At 36.3% G+C, this 16,636-nt stretch overlaps 3 protein-coding genes across 4 annotated transcripts; 1 reads left to right on the top strand and 2 right to left on the bottom strand.

The window, feature by feature from the left end:
- Positions 1 to 4,625, bottom strand: LOC132167803 (uncharacterized). Of its 2 annotated transcripts, XM_059578831.1 has the most exons (4): positions 4,378 to 4,625; positions 1,177 to 1,532; positions 444 to 1,038; positions 1 to 354 (listed from the first exon to the last, which is right to left on the bottom strand). In XM_059578831.1, the coding sequence occupies exons 2-3, from the start codon at positions 1,528 to 1,530 to the stop codon at positions 472 to 474; spliced, it is 921 nt and encodes a 306-aa protein (XP_059434814.1). In that variant the 5' UTR covers positions 1,531 to 1,532; positions 4,378 to 4,625; the 3' UTR covers positions 1 to 354; positions 444 to 471. The 2 variants fall into 2 exon arrangements, with proteins under 2 accessions (XP_059434814.1, XP_059434813.1); XM_059578830.1 differs by having other exon boundaries at positions 1 to 1,038.
- Positions 4,626 to 6,768: 2,143 nt separating this feature from the next.
- LOC132167314 (nascent polypeptide-associated complex subunit alpha-like protein 1) lies at positions 6,769 to 10,724 on the top strand. The gene is made up of 4 exons (XM_059578238.1): positions 6,769 to 6,907; positions 7,975 to 8,056; positions 9,989 to 10,122; positions 10,217 to 10,724. The coding sequence occupies exons 1-4, from the start codon at positions 6,848 to 6,850 to the stop codon at positions 10,547 to 10,549; spliced, it is 609 nt and encodes a 202-aa protein (XP_059434221.1). The 5' UTR covers positions 6,769 to 6,847; the 3' UTR covers positions 10,550 to 10,724.
- A 768-nt stretch (positions 10,725 to 11,492) lies between these two features.
- Positions 11,493 to 14,822, bottom strand: LOC132167111 (pentatricopeptide repeat-containing protein At3g09040, mitochondrial-like). The gene has a single exon (XM_059578008.1). It carries the CDS (start codon positions 14,818 to 14,820, stop codon positions 12,382 to 12,384), a length of 2,439 nt encoding a protein of 812 aa, XP_059433991.1. The 5' UTR covers positions 14,821 to 14,822; the 3' UTR covers positions 11,493 to 12,381.
- Positions 14,823 to 16,636: the final 1,814 nt, after the last annotated feature.

Genomic DNA, 16,636 nt, shown 5'->3' with positions numbered 1-16,636 from the left:
GATCTTGTAAAGACTAATATTTGCTAACCAAATTATTAGCAATTCGAACATCAAATTGCTGGATCCGAATCCCTTGATATGGTCATAAAGACGGGGAAAAAGCATAACAAATGTGAAGAAAGCACAGCCCAAATCCATTGAAGGCTGAAAGACAAAAATTCACCAGGGAGTTTAGAAAAGCATAAGCGAGTACTTGACCTCTTACAGATGTAAAAGTAAGAAAAGAAATCTTCTTAAACCTACTGCTCGCTTCACTTCCAAAAGAGGCAGCAAGGAAGCCAGAAAATGTCTTTACAATCCAAGCTTCAAGCCAGTTACATTCACCCAGTGAAGATCTAATATCTATACATTCACCTAACAAAACACCAAACAAGGATGGTTCAAATAATGTGCAAATAGCCAGAAAATATCCAGAAAACACCCACAATATCATAACTATATACCCGAAAAAGCTGAGACAACTCTGTGCATTCACTTCCACCACCAGAATTGTCGAAACAAATATGTCTTCCTCATTCGAGCATTGTATGTCAAGAAGGCTCTGGCTTTGACAGGGTCAGCATTCAAATACTCAAAAGCATACATCTGTTTAGCCTCTTCCAAGCCATCGATCTCCATTACCGCCTCTAATAGCTCATGGGCATCAATTGAGCATTTTCTTCGATCCATCGCATCAGCTAAGCGCCGGATGCTTGATGCCACGGCCAACATTGCATCCTGGAGAGCATCTGAGCCACGAGGCCGTTTTGGGAGCTGTCTCAGAGGTGGTATCAGGGGAGGATCTTGAGTACCATCTGGCATCTGGGCATACTCTGGCGTTCCCGTATATGACTCTGTTCCATCTGTCTCGCTTTGGTCTTCTGAACTTGGGGAAAGATATGAAGCAGAGTCATCATCACAATTCCTTGAATCTGTTGGATGGCCTCCATCCTTCATCTTTGCCCAACGACTAGGGGCTTGATAATTTCCACAAACAATTTTTAGTTCATCGTACATCTCTATCTGTTTCCCTCGAAATCCTCTTGCATCAGGGTGTGTCTATCCAATGAAATGAAAAACACAAGAAGCATATTGTAAAAAACAGCCCGACACATTTTAAAAGGGCAAAAAAGGAGAGAGAGAGAGAGAGAGAGAGAGAGAGAAACTTTTTTTAAAAAAGTAAAAAGAAAAACTTACTACAATGTATCTCTTCCAAATATCATCGCTGTCACATTCAATCATCTTTGCATTCGGATTCCACCTGAATCCGTCTTGACTTAGCATATCCCTAATTATCTTATATCTCTTCTTAATAGTCTTAAGTCGATTAACAACTTTTTGATTATTCAAGTTCAAGTTAAAATGAGAGTTCACGGCAATACAAGCAGCAGTGTAAGCATTTTCATTAAAACATTTGTCGATTTTGTTCCCGTTTCTAGCCTGAATAGCAAGGGATTCAATAAGGCACTTATCCATTGCAATTGACCATACTACGTTCCTTCCTTTGTGCTTCATATCCCGTCTCTGTCCATGCAGGTCATATTGCTCCATTCCTAAATCAGTAAAAGACAGATAACTATATTTTTTGCCGTATGATAAAGAAGAATTCAACAAACTGAATGATAGATATTGACTGCATCCTCATCCTCATCCAAGTGATTACTAATAGAGAATGCAGTGGACCTACTCCAAGATAATCTACATGGATCATGTATTATTACATGGCATAGTTTAATGTCAAGATCAACAATAAGAAAGGTACAGAGTAAGACATGAATGATGATGGGTTCAAGATAGCAAAAGAAAAAGAAGCTATACATCCTTGGAAGTATAGTCTCAAACCTCCATCTAGGGTCCTGAGCAATTTGCATTGAACTCACTATATACTTTAAATAGAATACACTTAGCATGTTTATGCTACATTTTAGTCGTGCAAATGCACATTCCTACGCTCAAGGAACTCTAAGAAATCATTCCTCAGTAAGCAGATTTTTTTTTAAACTGCATAACTTGTTAGAAGCCCTGGAACAACTGAGAAAAGCCAATAACTTCGCGCGCACACACACAAAATGAACTTCACACAAACACAAAAGTCAATAACTTCACGCACACATGCATCTGGTTGAGCTAGTCCTGAAACACATCCTTCTCCAAAAGATATTGGGACCATAAACCACCAAATGAAGCACAAAAGATTATTGCTCACAAAAAAAAAAAAAAAAAAGCACAAAAGATTATTAGAACACGAACATCATTAATAAACACCTGCAAACATTGGCAATATGGCAAGTACATGCACACACACACACCCTTTTGTAAGAAAAACAATAGGTTCATTTCTTTGGCAATTACATCTTTATTTGATGATAATTGTGAAAATTTAACTCTATAATTCACAATGTTATATAAAATAGCTTCTGCCTCATTTTATTTTGATTAATAGATAGATGGCCTTTTACACCCATTTGATTGAAAATTGCGCTTTTAATAATTTATATCATACTCAAAGACTAAACTTTTGGTGGGAAAGAAATGATCGTATAGGTCCCATTGTGCCTTATGTGGTGTCTTTGGAGGGAAATAAATGATCGATGTTTTGAAGACCGTGAACGGACAATGGAGGAATTAAAGGATTTTTTCTTTAAGACTATTTACCTATGGACAATTGCCTTTGACTCAAATATTTCTAGTTTTTCTTGAGCTTTTTTCTTCCTTTAGTTAGATGTTTCTCTTGTATAGTTTTTTTTTTTTTTTGTGATGTTTCTCTTGTATACTTGTTGTATACTTGGGTTGCGCTTTTTAATAAATTGCGTTTACTTATTAAAAACAATCAATTTTAGGTTCCACATCATGCATCCAATGTATCACTGTATGGAACTAAACATATCAGACATATACATTAGACTTATGAAAAATAAGTGAATATTCATATGCCAATAACATATTATCCCTCAATAGACATGGATGTAACTACTATACCGCAGGTGTTATCACACCAAAATCATAAACCAAGGCCTGCAATTCAATTCAGCTAATTACATATAAAAATGATAATGCATTCTTGGATCAAAGTGGCTTCACTTGCAGAATATACCATAAATGGAAGTCAAGTCATATATCCAGTTATCCACTATCAACTTCATCCTACCAACATATGATTAGTTTAAATACATTCTAACACCATCCGTAGCAATACAAAGTGCATAATATGCTGCTTCCTTTTAATTTTTTTAGAAATAGACTAACTATGTGTACATGCAATTATGGTTGCACATTCCATAATAATCAAAGTAATTCAACCTGAACATTTTTTTTAAAGGACATTATTATGTAAGCATGAAAATTGAAAACATGGAAGTCCACAAGTAATTCTTACCAATGTTCAAAACTTTGACAACACATTATCATGTCTGAACAAAAAAGTGATTTAGGGAGCTACAAGAAAACACCCTCACGAAACAAAAAAGTGATGTCACACATATTTACAAAGAATATGGAGGGAACGGAAAAAAGAACGTGTTACTTGCAACTTCCAATTTATAGTCACTATAAAAAATTTTGACTCATCCATAATTAAACAAGAAAAATGGCAGAGCAAATTCATTACAGCTTATCATAATATTTGAATTAATCCTGAGAAGCTGTGCTTGCCATTACGCCTAGTCACAATTCTTGGCTTTCTCCTAAATCATACACAGCACACCTTCATATAATAGTTTTCCAGAAGTTACGGTCATTCCGCGAACAACTAGTCAGTCCATAAGGGTTTTCAGTGTATGCAAGCAAAAAACTATAACTTAAACATACCATAGGAAAATTAGAGCCTAAACCACAACTAAAAATACAAAATTGTTAAGAATTCGTCTCATGCAATTATTCCACCATGCCCAAGAAGTGATGCTTAAAAATTCCCAAACATAATAAGCATAAAAACATGAGTAATGCTAGAAGTCACTTTTGTGTCCCTCTTGTGTCACTCCCAAGAATGATGTGGCTCTTAAAATCACTATTGAGCTTGTGATTTATTATTATTAGATTTTAATCAAATGATAATTTTAAAAGCCACCTCATTTTTTAAGGGACACAACGTGACACAGAGTAACTTCTAAAATTACTCTAAAAACACACACAACACACCCCCACAGAGAAAGACCAGTAAAACGAATCCAAAGGCTAACACTTAGAATGACACAGTTATACAGAAAGCAACTACTACAACATCATGGGCACTAATCAAATTTACCCAGCTATATTACCCACATTTTTTTCTTAACAAAATTTACAATAAATTAAACAAACACACACTCACGCAGAGAAAAAGAGACTTCATATATATATATACACACACACACACACACACACATAGAGAGAGAGAGAGAGAGAGAGAGAGAGAGATACCAGAGTCAACGGAGAGTAGGAATTCCGATCTTGGGAGTGGTGGAATTCTCTCGCCGATCAGATCGCCGATTTAGACTGCATCTGATCGCCGGGAGATGCAGCGATGGCGTCAAGACTGTGAAAGAGGACTCCCACTACTCTGACGGGTCATTGGGAAGTTAGGGTTTTTCTTTTTCTCGAGAAAATAAAGTTTTGAAAATTTTCTCGACCCCCACTTTCTCGAAAACCAAACGCTGACGAGAAAAGTGTACTTGGGGTCCGCTTGCTCCCGTGCACGAGGGTCCGGTAGTTTATACAAAGGCCCTATCATTATACACCACGTAAGTTGCATGGTTAAAGAAAGCAAAAGGAAGTAATGCTACAAGTTCTTCTTGTGTCCCTCCAAGAATAATGTGGCTATTAAAATCACCATTGGGCTTGTGATTTATCGTTATTGAATTTTGATCAAATAATAATTTTAATAGTTACGTCATTTTTTGAGATAGTTACGAGTGACACAATAAAGACTTATAGAATTACTCAGTAAAATGCTAACCTTATTTGTACGATAAATGTTATATATAATTCTATCAAACATTCATCAAATGTGTGATACTTTCAGCTAACTTTTGGATTAATTATTATTAAATTAAAAAAAAAAATTCGCATTAATATTGTTGAACAATTATAGGATAAAAATACAATTGACTAATCTAGTAATTTATTAGTATTGACATGTAACTATTGTGAGATGGCTGTAAGATAAAAACATGATTTCTGACATTACAGAGGGTTTGTCATTATATGGCTTTGGACAAGTTGCATGCACCTTCCTAAATGAATTTGCACTTGAAATACCATACAATTAGGGGTGGCAATTTATATTTTTTTTATGTTTGGCTAGGTTTTCATCATTCAAATTTAAATGTGGATAAATTTTAGGTGAAATTCTTGGCAAGGCTCTATTTATTAATGTTTTTTAGGGTTTTTTTTTTTTTTTTTTTTTGGGAAAGTGTTATAATGTAACATAAATGTGAAAACAATTTTTGTGCTTTTATGAATATTTTGTGTTGGGATTGTTTGTTAATATTTTTGTTTTGAAAATAAAAAATAAAAGACAAAAACGTTTATTTTTTTTAGACAAATGGAGTCTAGACATTTAATATGTGTCTATATTATTGATGCATTTTAGTTTACTAGGTAGATTTAACTTGTAATAACATTATAAAGACCTTAATATCGTATGAAAAATGTTTTGGGCCCTACAATTTTTTACTGCAATCTTCTTATAAACTGACGTGATAGATTATAATTGATAAAATGATTAAGGGTAGATAGTTGATAAGTCAGTTGCTAACTAATTAAATCATCAAGTCCTATATAAATTACAACATCAATTTATAAGAAAACTTACAATAAAAGCTATAGTATTTGTAATAAAACTCATTTTGTGCTATCTTTCACTTTAATTTGGACAATTAATGAATTTCCCTTGACTTCTTTACCTTCGCTAAAGAATAGTCGATTTCATAGGTATTATTCTATGTGGGTATCACTTGATCTGCAATGCAATGCTCTCCCAAGATTTGAACATTAATTGGAAAGTATTTGTGATATACCGACTTAGTATATAAATACACACTAAGATTTAGGTTGGAGTGAAGATATCAGAATTGCCTACAATTTGTTGATCGAATTGTAATAAATTCAAATAGCCCCACAAAGAGGATAAGTATTTGATTCGAGTAATTTTAAGAGTCTATTTTGTATCTCTAAAAAAATGAGGTGGCTTTTAAAATTACTATTTGATCAAAATTCAATAATGATCAATTACAAGCTCAATGGTGATTTACGAGCCACGTTATTCTTGGAGGAATACAAGAGTAACTTATGGTATTACTCATATGATTCACATGCTTGGGACAAGTAGACCCCAAATTTCGAATTGCTCAGAGCAAGTGAACCTTGCATTTGCCCTATTTGTGATGGCTACTTGAATTGTACAAATGACATACAATCCATATTCAAGCAAAACAAATCATCCAACTTTTTTTTTTTTTTTTTAAAGTACTGAAATTCGCATTGTCAATTTTTGATACGACCCATAAATTTGATAAGAACCAAACGCAAAATCAATGAGTTAAAGTTAAAGAGATTGACCTGCTTAATTACATTTATCGGATTATAATTAACTTATATAATCTTATACATATGTTGCTATCCTTTGATACGACTCAAACTCAACGTATGAACACGAATTGGGCCCAAATAGAGTCGCTTGGTCTCTCTGACAAGAAATGTCGTATGGAGACATGGGGCTTCTGTGAAGACCGACCCATCTGGGCCCAATGTCAGTCTCGTAATTTGATTTGTCCTGGCCGTGACTATAAAATACCCATTTATCAAGAGCCATTTTTGGGGTTTTAGGGTTTTTGCGTATACTCTCTCTCTCTCACACAGTCCACACTCTCTTTTTCTGCAAAATTCAGCCATGACTGCTCAAACCCAGGAAGAACTCCTTGCTGCCCATCTCGAGCAGCAGAAGATCGATGTATCTCTCTCTCTCTGCTTATGTATATGTATTCAAGTGCTTGATTACATTTTAAAAAGAAGTTCTTGATTTTTTCTAAAAAAATGTTCTTGATACTTTAATTATGAGTTTGATCTTATATGTGGCCAAGTTCTATCATAATATGTTAGATCTGTTTAGTTTTATGATTCAGGGTCATTTTAGACACTGAAAATGGGAAGATATTTTTTTTTATTTTTTTTATTTTTTGTGTTTTTGGGGTAACTGTATGTGGGTTAGATCTTAATGATTTTCTTACCCAGTTGCTTGCTAAGAATCTGATAGAAAGTGGGAAAGTTGGAATCAATTGATTGTTGCAGGAATGCAGGGCATTGAGTTAGAAGTAAACCTAAATAAGTTTTAGATAGTAGATGACTTGAAAAGCGCCAGTGATTTGTACTTGATGATTGAGATATGATTCTGGATCTTTTGCATACATAGATTTGAATGATGGTTGTATTGGGAGTATATTTCGTGGGTGTAAAAACAGAAACATTGTTAGCTGTAATGGTGTGTAGAGCAAAGTACAGACTTGTTATGTTAATGGTTACATGGTGGGTATTCCGGGACTATGCAAAGATTAAAAGGAAAATAATTTATGATGGGTTTGGTTATCCATGCCTGAAGTTAGATTGATTTTTTTTATTCACTTTGTTGAAGTCACTGTGGAGAAAAAGTTGCAAGTCTTTCCCTTTTTTACCGTATTGATACAAGGAAGACAACAGATCATGACTGATATACATAACATCCACCATAGTTTACCTAAATGATTTTGGCTTCTTTGTTCCTGCAATATTAACCCTTTCTCTTTGTTTATGTCCTTTACCTTTCATACATCGCATGTGACCATATTTATCCTTTTGCTCTAAATTCCCTTCACTTTGGTTTCAAGTAGTTATTGTTTCCATGCTGATAAGCTTGTACGTACTTTGCAACTAATTGCTGATAATACTGTAGTTTTAATATGTTACTGTTTTCTTTTTGAAGTTTTTTTTTACCAATATGAAATACTGGTTGTAATATTGTAATCGTTATTTTTATTTGGGTAGCCTGATGAGCCCTTGGTTGAAGATGATGATGAGGACGATGATGAGGATGACGATGATGACAAGGATGAAGATGAAGCCGAGGGTAAGTTCATTGTGATATTGTTGTGCTGTTCTATGTTTTCTGTTTCTCTCTCTCTCTCTCTCTCACTAGTTTCTATTGATGTATGTATACATATATATGAACTCTTGCACTTTTCACCATAATTTGGTATGATTTAAGAAACAAATGTTGTAATATATGGTGTACCATGTAGCAATCTCATTTTCTTTCAATGGGAGAGATACACGGTTCTTATTGTACTGTCATGTGCTCATAGCTGTAGTGGTTACTACACCTGTGCTAATGATTTTATGATGCCAGTGAGCTCTAACTGAAAGGGCACTTCCTCTTCCCATGAGAATGGGTGGAGGGTGAGGTAATTGCTTCGAGAAGATTCATTAGTTTCATATATAAATTACCAATAAAAAAAATAAATGTTTTAATTGAAAGATGGGGGAAATTGAACTTACCCTCCTCTCAATATATCACTCAATTTACAATACTCCCCAGTCTTTCAATTTGGTTAATGTGCCCTACCAATCTACCATTGGAGTTGCAATGTTTCCACCTTTTGCCTCCAAAAACACAAAAATGGCCATAAAAAATAAAAAAGGAAAAAAAATTCAGGGAAAAAACCTAACCCAGAGCCACACTAGTGGTCACTCAAGATCCACGCATAAGTTGTTGGCAGGTTTTTTTTTATTTTATTTGGCCCTTTTCAGATTTTCAGGAATTTTTTTTTTTTTTGGGGGGTGGGGGAGATTTTAAGGGTGTATTTGTCTTTTTAAGGGGGACATTGCAACTCCAATGGTAGATCGATTGGTTACATTAACCAGATTAGAAGATTGGAGAGATGTTGCAACAAGGCTGGTAGATTGAGGGGGGTAAATGTAGTTTCTCCAAAAAAATTTAGTAATGTGTAACAGGTTATCAGAATTTTTTTGTGGTTTTATTTTATAAGCTCTACGTATCCCATTAGAAGAAAATCAAGTTTAAGGGAGTGTTTGATGCCGCTTGTTCCATCTCTCTCTCTCTCTCTTATAGGTTAGCTCACATAACATAACACATGGCTGGAACCAGAAGATCGTTAATATCTTAGGCCCAGCCATATCTTGTGAGCAAAGAGGGAGTCACAACCAGATTGGCCAAGCGTTTGAATATGTACTAAGAAGTCCTTGAATGTACATATCTGGTTGTCTTATATTTGGATTATAGAGTTAAGATGTGGTATCATTTGTCTATCCTGAGTTATGCTAGTCTCTCTCTCTGGTATAGGTTAGCTCACATAACATAACACATGGCTATTGGTTCTGGAACCAGAAGATTGTTAATATCTTAGGCCCAGCCATATCTTGTGAGCAAAGAGGGAGTCACAACCAGATTGGCCAGGCGTTTGAATATGTACTAAGAAGTCCTTGAATGTACATATCCGGTTGTCTTATATTTGGATTATAGAGTTAAGATGTGGTATCATTTGTCTATCCTGAGTTATGCTATTCTCTCTTTGTATCATTATTCCTTCATTATTTCTTTTGGGTTCTTTCATTTACAGAATTTGTTATAATAGAATGTTTCTGTCAAGTTGTATTGCACAATTATCCTTGTCTTTTTACACTTTTCATCTGTTTTCTCGCTCTGTTAGTTTTCTACCATTTTTTGGTCACTTTATATGCCATGTGCTCAAGTGAGATATACTTGGAAGTTTTTCCTAGAATAATGCAAAATGGACATCTTGTTTTGTGCTTGAATGATACAAATGGATCTGTGGAAGATGCCCACTGGTAATGAAATAAAGGTCTTGTTTAACTAAATTAAATGAATACACTTGTGCAGTTTGTGATTCCTCCTATTTTTTTTCAACCTTTTCTGAATATATTAGCATGTGCAATAAGGATGCAACTGCAGCTGATATTAACTTCAATCATTTATTTATGAATATAACGTCTCATTTTTTCATCCTTTCTGTATTATCAGGACAACAAGATGGAGATGCAAGTGGTAGGTCGAAGCAAAGTAGAAGTGAAAAGAAAAGTCGCAAAGCAATGTTGAAGCTTGGCATGAAACCTATCCCAGGTGTTAGCCGGGTCACTGTTAAAAAGAGCAAGAATGTTGGTGCCTTTCACCTTATTCATGTGGTTTTACTTTCCATATTTGTCCACTTTAGTGCTTGGTGTTTTGTCTAACATATGCCACGTAAATCAGATATTGTTTGTCATCTCAAAGCCGGATGTTTTCAAGAGTCCAACTTCGGACACTTATGTAATCTTCGGGGAGGCGAAGATTGAGGATTTGAGCTCTCAACTTCAGACTCAGGCTGCAGAGCAGTTTAAGGCTCCTGATCTCAGCCATGTTATTTCCAAACCAGAGACTTCGGCCGTGGCTCAAGATGATGAGGAAGTTGATGAGACTGGAGTGGAACCCAAGGACATTGAGTTGGTGATGACACAGGCAGGAGTCTCTAGGTCGAAGGCAGTGAAAGCATTGAAGACTGCAGAAGGCGACATAGTTACTGCAATAATGGATCTTACCAACTGAGGAAAAGAGAAGCTTTTTACATGTTTTCTATGTGATGATTTAGCAGTTTTATGGTTTCTATCGTTTTTCAATTTTACAAAATTCTCTCTTTTACTTTTTCTGTTGTACTTGTAATGAACCGAGTGACTTATCGGTGAGTTATCAATTGGAGCTTGTGTTTCTCTATTTTAGTTCATTTTCAAGCTTGAGAATCTCTTTGATATTCTGAATTTCACTTGGATATATGTAGTTCTTAGGTCTTGTATACAGAGAAAGATGTATGACCCATCACAAGACGACTCAACGGAAGTTTGAGGGCATCAAGGAATGGAGTAAAGATCTACTGTTCTATATTTTGATTTTTGAATAGCGTTTTGTTTGATAATATTTTTGTTTTGAAAGGTGTTTTTATCTTTGGTGGGGTTGTGGTGACGGGCTCGCCTTCTCAGGCAGTAGCTATGGCTCAAACCGGACATTCCACAGCGGATGGGAACTCCGATGGTCACGCCCAAAAGAGAAAATTACACTGGTCGTCCATTCCCAACTTATCGAACATGCCAAATCTTTTTCTTTTTTCCTACATTCGCCTTGACCTGGAAAATATACTCACTAATCAAGGAAAATACAAAAGCAGAACGAGATATGATTAAATAATATTATAATAAAATTCTCTCAATTACTTTAAGCTAGAGAAGCTTTCATGATATTTGCACAAATACAAATCTTTTGGTAAAAGTCCTCTGGATGTGACAAAAGATAAAAGACACAAAAGCAGAAAGCAAAAATCGAATAGCTTTGCTTTGGAATATAGAATGTGGTTTGTAGTTTGTACTAATTAAAATTTTAATATTTTCAGTTTATTTCTTTTTTGCTGGCAATATGGGGCTCTTCGAGTCCGAACAATCCCCCCTAGGGCATGCATATTTTTGGCACCCATTGCAGTAGAAACACACAAAAACTGAACTCCCAATACTCATGGCTGCTTCAATTTACCATGACACTTCAAATTGTAGAGATTTTCATTGCTTCTGTTCCATGATACAGCATGCCAATTTGAGCATAATATTAGATAATGGCATGTCTAGGAATCTGGCATTCCAAATATAGAGGACTCAAATTCAATCAACCCAATACAAACCATAATATCATTGCCAGCTTACTTTCTTGCAATGGGTTACGAAAGTAACAAGGCATTTCCAAGCAAATTACAAAGAAGCCAGGAAGAAAAAGGTGAGATGCTTAGGCTCTGCCTGCAGACAATAAAATAAAGTGTAGAGCGAGTGAGAGAATAACTTGCATGCAACACCTTAGGCTTCATTTGTTGGAAGCTGGATCTCTTTCCCTAAAGTTCTTGAAGGATCATCATCCAATCAGCTTTTTTGAAAGCTGTTAACAGTTTCTTTGCAAAGGAGGATGAGTGTAATGATCTAAGAAAAGTGCTAATCACCCAGTAAAGAATTAATATAGAATTTATCACCCATAGACATATTTGTAATCCATCCATTTAATGTGGGTAATTCACCCATCTAATGTGAGACTGACTTTTTGGGTAGTAACAATTCCCTCGCTCAGATCCTTGAAGTCCTCATCATGATTTACATCATATCGTGCTTCAACATCATATGGTGTTATTAGGTTACTTTGATACCATTTGTAACAATCCAAAGAAAGCGCTAGTCACATTTGTGAAACTTCAAAAGGACTAGTCAAATTGCAATTGGAGTTCTCTATAATCGCTAGTAAAGCACAATCTCAACTAATTAATAAGGAAACCCCATGTGGAACTTAGCATTTGTGAGTTCCTTTATAATCTATCCGGTCAATATGAGCAATCCACACACCCAAATATAAAACTAATTTTCTGTAGTATCACAATATATCTCAATCCGACTATACCCTGGGTCTTTTGAAACACCTTTCTCAATCATCCCCCTCCTCACCTTTGCAGCATCTTCCCAACTACCCCCTTCAGAATAAACCTTGGATAACAATACATAAGCTGCATCGTTCTCAGGTACCATCTTAACTAAATTGTGAGCTGCCCATTCTCCCAATTCTGTGTTCCCATGTATCCTACTACCACTAAGCAAGGATCTCCAAATAGCAGGCCAAGGAGGAAAAGGCATCACTTCTATTATGTGTTTAGCATCAGCAAGGTATCCATTTCGTGAAAACATATCAACTAAGCAACCATAATTATCCGGAGATGGTTCCATCCCATAGTTTAATGTCATTGATTCAAAGAGAAGACGGCCTTGATCAACAAGACCCATATGACTACAAGCTGATATAACCGACACAAATGTGGCTTGGCTGGGCTGTAGATTAGCCAACTTCATTTTCTCAAAGATTTCAAGAGCTTCCATAACCAGACCATGATGGGCATAAGCTGTGATCATAGTATTATATATAATCACATCATTTGATATAAATGACTGTTCGAAAGCCATTTTCGAGCTCTCAAGGTCTCCGCATTTTGCATAAGCATCTATAACCGCACTAGAAACAAACACATGTTTGTCGAATCCCATTTTTAGAACATGTGGATGGACAGACTTAGTTTGGTGATAAGCTGCAACAACAGCACAACTATTCAAAACGCTCCCCAAAATAAACTCATCAGGCTTCTCACCAGCTTCTATTAGAGAGTTGAAGGATCTTATAGCTTCATGATTGTAACCTTGATGCACCAACGCAGATATCATTGCCCCCCAGGATGGCAAATCTAATCTGTTAACATCATTAAGAAATTCAAAGGAATCATCTAGGAGACCAAATGTAATATAAGCTTTAATTAATGAACTGCAGACATATCCATAAGAAGCAAAACCGGACTTGAGAATAGCACCATGAATTTGTCTTCCAATCTGTTGACTTCCACATTCACAACAAGCCTCCAAAATGCTGGAGAAGGTATATTTATCTGCTTTAACTCCCAATTCCCATAAATTACAAAAAATCTTAAGAGCTTCCGTGTATTGACATATTACCTTATACCCAGAAATCAACTCATTCCAAGTTAATATGTTTCTGATATGTATGCTGTCAAACACTAAATGTGCCATCTCCACTGCCCCACATCTAGAGAACATATTGATTATTGAGCTTGTGACATTAACTTCATAAAAAAATCCAAGACGTAAGGCAAGTGAAAAAAATTGAAGCCCAAGATCGAGATCCAGTAGCTCGCCACATTTTCTAAACAGGACTGAGAAAGTGATATGGCTGGGCTTTAATCCTGTCAGCATGAACTCATAAAATAAGATTGCTATTTCTCTTGCATCCTTTTCTTGAGAGAAGCCACCAAATACAGTATTCCATGATATCACATCTTTGTTTTGCATTCTATTGAAAACTTTCAGAGCCGAGTCCTTTCCATCATTCTTGAAATACATATCCATGAGAGCGTTCATCACTGAAGCACTAGATTCAACCTCAAGCCTAATGATTATTCCATGAAGCTGTTTACCGGATTCCAAATGTCCCCTAATCGAGCACCCCTTAAGAGCATTAACCAAGGTGAACTGGTCGATTTTTACACCCCTATACAGCATCAAAGATACAATCTTCAAGGCTTCAAAGCTACAGCCAGATTGTGCATACCCTCCAATCATAGCATTCCAACAAGCAACATCAAGATTGTCCATACACTCAAATACTCTCTCAGACGATTCAATATCCCCCAACTTAGCGTACATGTTTAACATAGAACTACCCACGAAAGGGTTCTTCTCCATTCCAATTTTCAAAGCAAAACCGTGAATACACAAACCAAGTTCATAAGCTCCCATGATAGCACACGCTTTCATAACACTGCCGAAAGTGAACTCGTTCGGCCTCAACCCACTTCTCATCATGTCCAAATAAATCTCCCAACCCAAATCAAATTCACCATTTTGAATGGCACCCGAGATAATTAAAGTCCAAGAAACAAGATTTCTTTGTAACATTTCATCGAACACATTAAGCCCAGAACTCAATACCCCAAATTTTGAGTACATCTTAACAAGATTATTCTGTGAAAAAACGTCACTAGTGAGTCCTAACTTGATGATATGCCCATGTATTTGGGTACCCAGAAAATATGATTTCGTATTCTCAGAGTGGTAAAGAGCAGTGGCAATGGCAGTTGGGTCTTTCCCCACCAAGAGATTAGAGTATGAAGAGCAGGATTTGGAACTGTAGCGGCGGTGTTGATGTTGGAAGATTATGTGCAGCTGACAAGTTATACTTGCAAAGGGAAAAAATTGTTTCAGCTTAGAAGTACTACGAGGAAGTCGTAGGATTCTCATTAGTCGTTACACACAGAAGCAGAGCTTCAAGTTTTTAAGGCCGGCAAACACATTGATCCTTAATAGATCGATATGTGATATCGGTGGCTTTTAAAATTACTAATCGATTGAAATTCAATAATAAACATTACTAATTTTTAATGGTAATTTTGAAAGTCAGTTACATTTAGGAGGACTCTAGGGCTGACAAAACGAGTTGGTATGTTGGGTTCGTGTCAACCCGGTTGACCCACGAACTCGTTTATGCCAACACAAACCCAACACATTTATATAAACGTGTCGAACACCCAAACCCAAACACGACACGACACGTGTAATCCGTTTAGATAAATGTGTCGTTTCGAGTTGACCCGACCCGACAAGTGAACACGTTTAATTTAACTGATAATAGGTTCCAACCCGACATGACCCGACACAATCTGACCTGACCCAACACGACTATGAAGTCATTTTAATTTTTATAGCCTAACTAAAATGGCAAAATTCTAGCAACCAAGCAACAATGTGGCAATTTTTAATTGAAAAAGAATGGTGGTTGAGAGAATTGATAGAAAGCCTCCAAAACAACAAAAGCTAATTCATGGATCTATTATTAGTGTTAATTGAGCTTCAACATGTACATCTCAACATATCTTAAAATAACTTGCATAAATTCAACAAACATATGGACAATCTATTTAGCTCAATTTTAAGATACATGTATAATTCCAATGGACATTGTTGGGGATAAAATCCACTATGGGTCCCACTATCTCTCAACAACCCTTAAATATCTCATAAGGTCCTACATTATCTTATAAGGTCCTACGTTATCTGAACTACCTCACATTATCTCCCCACTATTTCAAATGATTATTTAATGATCTGCAGGGAGAAGATTAAGGAAGCAGTTATAGAGATAAAACCCTATAAAAGAGACTCAAGACAGAGGAAAAGAGGGTCATTATTTCTCAATACATTGCTAGCTCCGGCTACATTTTGACCCTATATACGACTGCTAACTTAAGCATCAGAGGGTCTATGGGGCCTTCCCCGTAGACCCCTTTGACGCTCTTATTATTTTGTAGGAGCCCGAAGGTCGTTGATTAGAGACACCTCGAAGAATGTGAAGATCACACCAAACGGAGACTATTAGATCCAAAAAATGCTTCAACAGTTTGGCGCCGTCTGTGGGAACCGACTAGGTTCTTGCAAAATGAAAATCCATTATGGTGGTGATCAAGCGTTTGGGCGATACATCAACCAGCCGAAATCAAATCGACACAGATCTATAATCACAGATAGATCCACCCCATGGTGATTTGCATCACTAGTTTGTTTTCGCTAGATCTACACTTATCCAACGGATATGCATAGACCTACATTCATCGATCTCGGATCCCCTTTGTAGCGATCTGCGTCGTCAACATCAGATTCACCTGATCTACCTCAAAAAAAGTATAGAAACGAAGGAGAAGATGCGTCCCGGGGCTCTGAATGGCAGTCCTGCAATTTTTATTTTCCTATTTTAAGGAAAGACGTTCGCTGACACTTTTGCCCCCACTCTGGGGTCCAACCTCAACTTCTACGTTGGTTCATACCGTAAAAGTGAGGGGTAAATGCAACTTCTCGACTGGACTGTGTAGGGGGACAATCTCCACTGTAGCAATCAGAAAGTAGGCAAAAAGAAAGCTTTCAGTTCCCTAGGTCGGACGATAATCAAAGATAAGTTCACTTTTTACTTGGCTTTTCTCTTTGTTACAATAATATGTGGTAAAATATATATAATACGTGGTACCTTATCAAGATAGGCCCACGTGATGGCATGTTTAGCTTT

Source organism: Corylus avellana, chromosome ca1, assembly GCF_901000735.1.
Source record: "Corylus avellana chromosome ca1, CavTom2PMs-1.0".
Classification (NCBI taxonomy): domain Eukaryota; kingdom Viridiplantae; phylum Streptophyta; class Magnoliopsida; order Fagales; family Betulaceae; genus Corylus; species Corylus avellana.
The sequence above is the reverse complement of the archived record's forward strand: the minus strand, read 5'-3'. Positions and strand labels throughout refer to the sequence as shown.

What these genes read in the sequence shown, in the direction of transcription:
- LOC132167803 (XM_059578830.1), bottom strand. Translation starts at nt 1,530, where the DNA reads ATGGAGCAATATGACCTGCATGGACAGAGACGGGATATGAAGCACAAA. An exon ending in TTTGGAAGAGATACATTGTA is followed by an intron (nt 1,039 to 1,176) that starts GTAAGTTTTTCT and finishes TTCATTGGATAG; the next exon opens with ACACACCCTGATGCAAGAGG.
- LOC132167314 (XM_059578238.1), top strand. Translation starts at nt 6,848, where the DNA reads ATGACTGCTCAAACCCAGGAAGAACTCCTTGCTGCCCATCTCGAGCAG. An exon ending in TCGAGCAGCAGAAGATCGAT is followed by an intron (nt 6,908 to 7,974) that starts GTATCTCTCTCT and finishes TTATTTGGGTAG; the next exon opens with CCTGATGAGCCCTTGGTTGA. An exon ending in GGATGAAGATGAAGCCGAGG is followed by an intron (nt 8,057 to 9,988) that starts GTAAGTTCATTG and finishes CTGTATTATCAG; the next exon opens with GACAACAAGATGGAGATGCA.
- LOC132167111 (XM_059578008.1), bottom strand. Translation starts at nt 14,820, where the DNA reads ATGAGAATCCTACGACTTCCTCGTAGTACTTCTAAGCTGAAACAATTT.